This window comes from Plectropomus leopardus, chromosome 21 (assembly GCF_008729295.1).
Source record: "Plectropomus leopardus isolate mb chromosome 21, YSFRI_Pleo_2.0, whole genome shotgun sequence".
NCBI lineage: Eukaryota > Metazoa > Chordata > Actinopteri > Perciformes > Serranidae > Plectropomus > Plectropomus leopardus.
Genome location: NC_056483.1, coordinates 16,901,175 through 16,909,913, shown reverse-complemented (window position 1 = coordinate 16,909,913; position 8,739 = coordinate 16,901,175). Strand labels below are relative to the sequence as shown.

General features: G+C 37.4%; 2 protein-coding genes and 1 non-coding gene across 3 annotated transcripts; 1 reads left to right on the top strand and 2 right to left on the bottom strand.

The window, feature by feature from the left end:
• Positions 1-764: 764 nt before the first annotated feature.
• Positions 765-4,092, bottom strand: LOC121960506 (proteasome maturation protein). The gene is made up of 6 exons (XM_042510237.1): positions 4,037-4,092; positions 3,628-3,725; positions 1,985-2,045; positions 1,443-1,544; positions 1,181-1,274; positions 765-1,092 (listed from the first exon to the last, which is right to left on the bottom strand). The coding sequence occupies exons 1-6, from the start codon at positions 4,037-4,039 to the stop codon at positions 1,025-1,027; spliced, it is 426 nt and encodes a 141-aa protein (XP_042366171.1). The 5' UTR covers positions 4,040-4,092; the 3' UTR covers positions 765-1,024.
• A 222-nt stretch (positions 4,093-4,314) lies between these two features.
• trnac-gca lies at positions 4,315-4,386 on the top strand. Its single transcript has one exon. It is a non-coding gene; the product is annotated as a tRNA-Cys (tRNA).
• A 606-nt stretch (positions 4,387-4,992) lies between these two features.
• LOC121960507 (cytidine deaminase-like) lies at positions 4,993-8,732 on the bottom strand. The gene is made up of 7 exons (XM_042510238.1): positions 8,596-8,732; positions 8,431-8,486; positions 8,116-8,162; positions 6,294-6,482; positions 5,514-5,625; positions 5,266-5,323; positions 4,993-5,127 (listed from the first exon to the last, which is right to left on the bottom strand). The coding sequence occupies exons 4-7, from the start codon at positions 6,439-6,441 to the stop codon at positions 4,993-4,995; spliced, it is 453 nt and encodes a 150-aa protein (XP_042366172.1). The 5' UTR covers positions 6,442-6,482; positions 8,116-8,162; positions 8,431-8,486; positions 8,596-8,732.
• Between the last annotated feature and the right edge of the window lie 7 nt (positions 8,733-8,739).

Genomic DNA, 8,739 nt, shown 5'->3' with positions numbered 1-8,739 from the left:
AGATCAGTTCTCTGCACGTGCATCCTGACAGAAACCATCTCACCTGAAGAATCACAAATTCCATCCATTGTTATTTACAAACAGAGGCGGACTGAATTTGGAGTGCACACATCTAACTATGAAGAGGTTAACTACCGAGACGCTCAGACTAACTTACCCGGCCAAATTCATTTTCCGTAAAAACTCATTTTTGTTGACAATTTTCTGTCTATTTTAGGTCAAAAAAATGATTCTACCTTTAGAGTCCTCTGTAATGGCTGAACGTGTAAATGAGCAGGGAAACATAATTCAGTAAGGTTTACTTTATACAATAACCAGTGGCAAATTTTGCCAAACCTTACAAAAGGTATAAATGTTCTGTCAGAATTACCAAAATCAGGCTAATTTCATCAGTATTTATTTTTCTTTCTGTGCTTCATTCATTGTTTCTGAAAATTGACCAGTTTAATCTCCTACTGTATACATGCACGGAAATAAATGATCAATCATTCTATATGTTTAATATTGTAAAATTCAAAGAACCCTTTATCTTTATGAAAATCTAAGTGCCTCAATTCCCAACTGACCACTTACTGTTTACTTCACTGATTGCATATATATGTATATTTCCTTTTCTGTCTTTTCAGTCTTTGCTTGCATTTTAAAACTGTATTATCTTACATACATGCTTTTTGATCGTTCACTAAAAAATAAAAAAATACATAGACCAAATAGCAGTTAGTTACTCAACAACATCCCTAAAATAAATTGTCGATGAGCCCACATTATGAGGAAGGTTATGAGTTTTATTAGAAATACCAATCGGATTGGAACCATACAAAAGCAGATCTGAATTTTACAGGATAACCCCCCACACCCACAACCCATCCGCCCCTTTCTCCTCCCAAAACATGAGCGACTCAATTCTGCAGAACCTCAAGTTGGTGATTTTGGTTTTTGAGGCGAAAAAAAACAAATGTATGCAGACAAATAATAAACCTAAATTATGAGTTCAGCTGTGTATTGTGTGTGTGTCCGTCTTCTTTCACAACAGTCCCAGTTTGTATTCCACCATCATGTGCGGCTCGCCCATCACTTCACTCTGGGCTGGATCTAGAGGACACAAACACAGTGCGATGGTTATTAGGTATCAAACCGGACAGTTGTGTGGATGTCTGGGTAAAGGGGGCGAGGCTCTCACCACTGAGGATGTCCTCAAAGCCGATGGACTCGTCGCTGCCTCGCAGTGTGTCCAGAGCCAGGTTTGAACTGGGTAAGAACGGCAGACGCTGGATCTGGAAGGAGGAGGGACACACGTCAACAGTTATGGAGTGAGAAAAATGTCGTAAAAACTATCAAACAGGAATTGGAGTCAAAGGAAGAGGGCAGCAGAAGTAGGGAGGTTTTACTGGGATTACTGGGAGATTCTGTTAAGTGTCCACAATACACATCGTGTGTGTTACCTGTCTAGCTGCCCTGTACTCCATCTGCAGTTTGAGCGGAGCATGAAGACCCTGGATGTTTCTGAGCGTGGAGAAGTTCATCTTGTCCTGGTTCAGCTGGAACTGCACAGCAAAAAAACAAAAACGTTGATATTCACCATTAAACTCTCACTTGTTCATTTTTTGGCTCAGATTAAATCCGGTTAAGTGGACGCCGGGCTACTGATCTGCCTCTGACGTATAAAACAGGGCTACCTGTTGTGGAGTTAATAGTTAACACAGTCAACATGAATGTAAAGGTTATTTTATTTTTAACACACACAAAATATTTTCTATTTAAGTTCCCCTGATATAAAAGGCCTTTTTCCTGTTAGAAATGAATATGAATGTTGAATCCTTACGAATATGTTACAATAAAAAAGTTACACAGATGCATGTTTTCAGTCCGCTTTGCCTGGCTCATTGAGACAAGTTCTAAGTTCCTCCTGCGAATCTCCCTCTATGATAAGTCAAAACAGTTATAGTTCATTTTTTAAAAGACTCATTTATTTTTTTTTACTCACATTTTTCTCCGACAGCTCCAGCGGGTGGCTTGGCATGAGCTCGTTCTTTACGCTGGTGAAGCTGTGTGGCAAAAGAAGACATTCGACAAGCAAGTGAAGGATCAGTACTGTGTGCCTGTAATTTGGTTTCAAGAAGGTGTGATCATAAAAAGTTATGACCACAAATGCAAAACTATTACAGCAGCTCTTCCTGACAAGAGAAAGCTGTCACACAAAGCTAATCAACTGTATTCATAAAAATATGTTCTGCACATGTTATTTGAATGTTACACAGGTTAATAAGAACTTCAAACACAGCAAAACAGCATATATGTCAATTTACCATATCGCATAGCCTGAATGAGTTTTTGAAGCAGATAATTGACAAAGATGTTAATATCCAGTCACATGACAAGCAGAATATTTTTAAGTTATTATTTAAAAAAAAAAATAAAATTATTAAAAGTTTAAAGTTTATTTATAAACTCCTTAGTTGACAAACAATGTGATGCTGTTTTTCAATGATCTCAAACATATTTTTATGTTTTTTGTCTTGGGAATTTTTTTCTGACTTAATGGTCAACATGTACGTTTATATCTGTGATAAACTAACATCAGCCTCAACGATTCATTGGTCTTGCTCTAAAGCAGACTAGATTACCACTGCAGGTGTGATGGATATCCAGGCAGCTTAAAGGGAGACTCTGAGTGAAGTCTGAGACTCTCAATCTTTGCTATTGTACGACTTTGGTGAATCCAGAGTAACCCTTTTAAAACACCAAAATCACACAATAACACAAACATATTTGCTGATTGAAGCAACAGTAGACAAGCAGCTCCTGTGTACAGCGATCTTAAATTACCGTCTTGCTGTAAGGTGTGCTTGCTTTTATTTGTGTGTTTTTTTTTTTCCATGTTCGTCATCAAGATTCAATCATTGGTAAAACGGTAATTTAAGATCACGTTAATCTCAACAAAGACTAAAACCACTTAAACCTAAACATCACATGTTCGAAAAGGAGTAGGAAGAAGTACACCCTTTTTTATTCCTTTCTACAAAAAACTTTCTTACCAAATTTTATACACAACCCGCTATGATACGAACAACAGTCCCAGTTTTTTTTTAAATAAAACCCATTACAATATAAATAGATATCCTCTTTTTATATGTACAACACAATACAATATACAATATAAACACTCACACTAAAAGCGACCACTTTTTATCAGTTAGCTAGCCAGTTAAAAAGGAGAAGCAGCAGTAGAGTCTGGATTTAGTGCTCCACTGAAAAGTGTTTTCATATCTACTGTAGGTAATACGATAACTATGTGTAAGTGTCTCATACAACCCCACTTCAAAATATCCGAACTATCCCTTTAGGTTACACACTGCCCACAAGTGAGGCAATAGTATTATTTTATAATTGTTAAAATCAGGCGAATAAAGACTCAAATATAAGGCAAAAGGGTTAATATTTTTAAAAAAATAATGATAATTCACGTTGTGACAAGTACCTATGTCTATATAGCGACACAAATATAGCTAAAACACGCATCTTTTGCCCGGAGACACAGCTGTATGTCTGCAGGAGCACAGGAGGAGAAGGTTTATCGATAAAGCATGAGGTTACACCTGATCGATCATATTTCTGTCAGTGTCTCACCCGCTACGCAGAGTGTCCTGCACTCCGTAAGCCCCCTGAGGACATAATCCCGCGACAGGGACGTTGTCTTTCAACTGAGAGCGAAGTCCTCGAGTATTCTGTAACAAACAATAACAACACTCATTTACACTTTACAACCGGTAATAGCGAGTTAGCAAAACTTACTTAAAAACACCGAAAGCTAAATGCATCTTTAGCTAGGTTAGGAGCCTCATAGCTAAGAGCTAACTAGCATTAGCTTGAGTGACTAATCAAATTCACAACTGCTGGATTTCAGGAGGTTAAACTACAGATGACAAAGCTGAAAGCTGGTGAAATACATATGAGTAAAAAAGAAAATATCTCCATGATAATCAATTTCGTTTAGTTTTCATAGAATATATTACGAGAGACAAGACTGTAGCCATACCATGATGATTCCGTTTCTTCCACTTTCTTTTGCACACACTTCAACATCCGGTTTAGACGGGTTTTCATGACGACATATCCGGTACAGAGCGGCGCTGTGTCCAATTTACGGTTTTGAAGAAACCGTTGTACCATGAATCCGCATATTATGTGCTTAGTAGGTTTGTTTTCATTACTTTTAAATATATAACAGTTTCCAACATGTTGTAATCCTTCAGTAACTAAAATACCGTTTATGGTCAATGGTAAAATATGTGTGATGCAGTGTAGTTGATGTAAGGGGGTATAGCTCAGTGGTAGAGCATTTGACTGCAGATCAAGAGGTCCCCGGTTCAAATCCGGGTGCCCCCTCTTTTCCAAATGCATTTTCTTAAACTGTACAATAAATATTTTTTTCAGTCTACGTTAGGGGGCTGCACGCAACATTGTGTACTTCTAATGTACGTTTGTACTGTGTTGTTATAATACACAGCTGTAAATACTTCAGCCAGCAACAGAATGTAGGCAAGTGCTGAGAGTTGACATCATTTAGCAGTTTTAATAATGTAGAAAATAACTGAATAAATGGTGATAATGATAAAAAAACAAAGTATAGTTGATTTCTGGTATAAATTATCTCCCTGCTTGACATGTCTCATCATTGGCAAGTCAGTGTATGTTTTACTAGAGTGCGTTAATTTATGATTTCCATCACATACTCCATTTGCCTGCAGGCATTCGACATATATCACACTCCTAGGGGGATGACGTATGTTGTTGTTGTAATTTTCTTATTAAAAATACAAAAGTCTTTTAAAGATGCAAGTCTTTATTGAAAACAAAATGTAAAATGTAGCCATCAGGTTTTTGCATTTTCAATTTTTTTTCTGTTCATGTACTGTACACGTGCATTTAAAGCTGTGTCACTCAAAACTGAACAGGGCTCATCACTTCATACATGATAACATCTAATAAATGTTACAATGTTTTTGGAAGGTCCATCTCCAATTTCTTCAGGTACTCAGCACCCCATGACAGTGGAAGCAGCTCCTCCATTGTCATCATGGTGTAGGATCCATCCACCTTGGTCATGAAAACGGGCATATCACCAAACTGAGAGGAGAGAGATACAAAGTTTGAAGCAAATGTAAGTTGTCATGTAAAGGCCTTTTTAATAAGGGCTTCTATTTCTGCTATAAAAGAATATATCTGTTGTATAAAAATGCTGCATAATCTTTCTAGCTGCATTACCTCTCTTATGACCTGTCGGCAGGCACCACAGGGCGGGATCACCCGGTCCTCCAGGTCACTGCAGATAGAGATGATCTCTCTCTTAGCAACAAATTTCACATATAGGCTGTTATATCGCAGCTATCCTTGTGAAATTTAAATTCAAATCAGACAATTGTAAATCTCATCATAAAAAAACAATCTTTTTTCAATCTCAACATGTCCACTTAAAAGCTATAACAAAAACGCATTTAGCATTTATATAATACCTGGAAACAGCGATGGCCTTAAATGTCTTGTACCCTTCAGAAACAGCCTTGTTTATGGCAGTCCTCTCTGCACACAGACCCAGGTAAAAGCATGCGTTTTCAACATTGCAACCTGCCAAAAAACAAAGAAATGCTTTGTTTTTACTGTATAAGACTGCAGATTACTTGCAGTTTTTCTTTTTTAACAGACTGTGTTTTTGCTTTTGTTGTTGTTTTTTTCACCAGAATCCACAAAGTCAACAAAATATGTGAAAAAAAAGTGTTTAATAACCCTTTAAAGACCTGGAGTGGCATTTCTTTTTCTGGTGCTGCTTTCACAGGCCTATTACAGTATTTAAACCTTTGAACTCAGAGCCAATTAGTGCGATTTCTCTCCAAAATATGGGGAAAAAAAGACAATGAGCAACTTGGTGTGAAAGGTTTGACAAATTGCAAAAAATACGTAGATTTACAAAATTATTTTCAAAAAACTAGGGAAAAATGTCTGGTGAAAAAAAGGAAAAATCTAGGGGAAACTATTTTTATTTATTTATTTACTTACTTTTATATTTATTCATTTTACAAATTTTCAAGTGGTTTTCCTGTACATTTTTACAAATTTATTGCAATTTTTGGGGTCATTTCTTCTCTTATTGCACTTTGCCTGACTTCCATGTTTTTGAAAGAAATCAAGCCACTTTGCTAAAGTTTGAAAGGGTTAAACATGATAAATGCACACCTACAGTATATGCCACTGCCACACTCAGAGTATTTTAAATATGAGCATTGATCGTGTTTTACCTGAGAAGATCTTTCCGTCCTCCGTTAGCAGGGCTGATCCCACTCGGAGCTGGCTGTAAGGAGAGTAAGAGTACTCTTTGGCCTTGTGAGACTCTTCAATAAGAGACTTGATCCAATCATCTGCATCTCCAGTCTTCACGTTTTCCATTTCAGCTGCTGTGGTTCAGTGCTGCCGGGTTTCTGCTGATTCTGTAAAGGAGAGAGAGGAGGGAGATGAGAGAGTGGAGATAATCTTTTAGGAAAATATAAAGAGAAAGTAAAGTGCAATAGCCCAGTTCAACAGTCTATCCACTTACTGTACCTGTGCAGGTGTGAGAAGAGTCAAGTCAATAGCAGCTTAAATGCAGTAAAATTATCATACATTTGCCTGACAGATTTGGGTAACAGCGATGCAAAAGATTCAAATCTCACCCGAAGCCAAATCTCTTGGTAGAGCCAATATCTGAGGTCACATCAGTTTGATCTGCTTAGATGCTCAGGTTTACTGATTTCCACCTCACAACAACCGTAATTCCAACAACAAGAGCAGATAAGGATTACAATAACGTCTAATGATTAACAAGCTTGATCGTAACCAAAATGTATTTTGGCACCATATGGATTGTGCAATTTATATTTTATTTTGGCCCAAACTTTAGCCATATAATTTCTTCAGCATAAATTACATTTATTCATTACGGGAAGTTGATTTAATTAAAAATGAATGAATAAATAAATTAAAGAAATTCAGCTCATTTAATCAGAAAAATCCCTTCATTCAAACAGATGATATTGTTGATGGTGATGACATCATTGAGTAGGCTAGGTTGACAGACTTTCAAAGCTTCATTTACAAACCTCGATAGAGGCCTCTCATGTAAAAAACACACATGATACAGCCTTAAAAAGAAGCCATTGTTATTAAGACAGAGTTTGTGGGACTGGTTGACTCTCTTCTGTTGTTAGTGTTCATTGTTTTTTTTGTTTTTTTCCTTTTTACAGTGGTTGGATTAATCCCAGGGTATCATTTAACTGATCTGTTTCTCTCATTATCAAAACAAAGTGAAATTGATGCTTCAGATTCAAACTGAAGTGTCTTCCATTGATCCAGATAGTTATTGTTTCACTTTAGATGTAACACCTTTGTCTGCAAACTGCATAGAAGTTATTAATTCTGCAAACATACAGTATATGTTATAATAGATGTCTAAAACCTGGTTTGCATGCAAATGTCCAATTTGTCCTCACAGTAAGCTGCAGTAGCTGAACCACTATGCACAACTAAATTATGTAAGGCATTAAAGAGCACATACTTTTTGAGGACTCGTTTTGCACACGATTGTATGAAAATTGTATGAATTTGTATAATTGACTGAGCAAAACATTCAAATGACACCCTGGGGTCCTCTGAGGAACTGTTGGAAACATGAATCCACTGTGTGGACGCAGCCAGGCGTCTCCAGTCAGAATCAGTTTGATCTGGTTCGTGTCACAGAGTCAATAAGAGATCTGTGGATTTCAGGTCACAGAAGTTCAAACACTCATTCTAATGACTCATAGAAATTATTCATCTAAAAATATGCTACTACTACCGTAATAACACACATCACCATAAGATAATCACACTGATTATACTTAATCATTTGACAGTTATTACTGCATTGGTAATAAATTGATTCCAGAGATAATGTGTGTCCAGTGTGTCCAGTCTCCTAGATACATTCATGTTCCTCCCATTATGCAGATAAAGTATGACTTTAGAAAAGCTTAAAACCCGCATAGCTTCAAATTAGCACACTGGCGCAGGGATGGTTTTATCTTAGATTTGTTTATTCTGTTTTACCTGAATAAACTTTTAACTGTCTGACCTGGGCGGACATGAAGGAACATCTGTAAGAGGAAGAAGAGGACAAGAGAAAAAAAACAAAGGTCAAAGGGACAGAAGACTGAATAAAATGAGAGCATCATAAAATGAGAGCAGCTCAGTGTCAGCAGACTCGCTGTGCCTTGCTAGTCCTAAACTAGAACAGCAGATGGCAGCACAGCATATTCTGTAAGGCGTTAAATAAACGACAGTCATTCCTGTACAAATAAGCAGCTATCACTACAAATCATGAAAAGAGACTTCTGTAAACAATAAATAAATAATAATAATCACCTTTCCTTGGCTCAGAGGAGTGACTGCGGGCTAAGGTTTGCCACTCGTGCATATAGCTGCACAGGCAAAAGCAAAATATTAAAATACGTACTTGTGAGTTCAACATCAAGCATCACAAAGTCCCAAACTTTCCCTGTCAACTGTTGAGTGAGCAGAAAATCTTACTGCTCAAAGTTGAGAGTGTTGGTCCAAGCCAGCAGCTCATCCAGCTCCCATTCCGGTATCTCGTCATCTCCCTTCTCTTCAATGGCGTCCATCACCTCCTGGGCTGAATTCCCCACCAGTGTCGCCATGTGTGGATGCACCGGA

What these genes read in the sequence shown, in the direction of transcription:
- LOC121960506 (XM_042510237.1), bottom strand. An exon ending in AGTACAGGGCAGCTAGACAG is followed by an intron (nt 1,275 to 1,442) that starts GTAACACACACG and finishes TCCTCCTTCCAG; the next exon opens with ATCCAGCGTCTGCCGTTCTT. An exon ending in CTTTGAGGACATCCTCAGTG is followed by an intron (nt 1,093 to 1,180) that starts GTGAGAGCCTCG and finishes TGTGTCCTCTAG; the next exon opens with ATCCAGCCCAGAGTGAAGTG.
- LOC121960507 (XM_042510238.1), bottom strand. Translation starts at nt 6,441, where the DNA reads ATGGAAAACGTGAAGACTGGAGATGCAGATGATTGGATCAAGTCTCTT. An exon ending in AAGGCCATCGCTGTTTCCAG is followed by an intron (nt 5,324 to 5,513) that starts GTATTATATAAA and finishes CTCTATCTGCAG; the next exon opens with TGACCTGGAGGACCGGGTGA. An exon ending in GCCGACAGGTCATAAGAGAG is followed by an intron (nt 5,128 to 5,265) that starts GTAATGCAGCTA and finishes CTCTCCTCTCAG; the next exon opens with TTTGGTGATATGCCCGTTTT.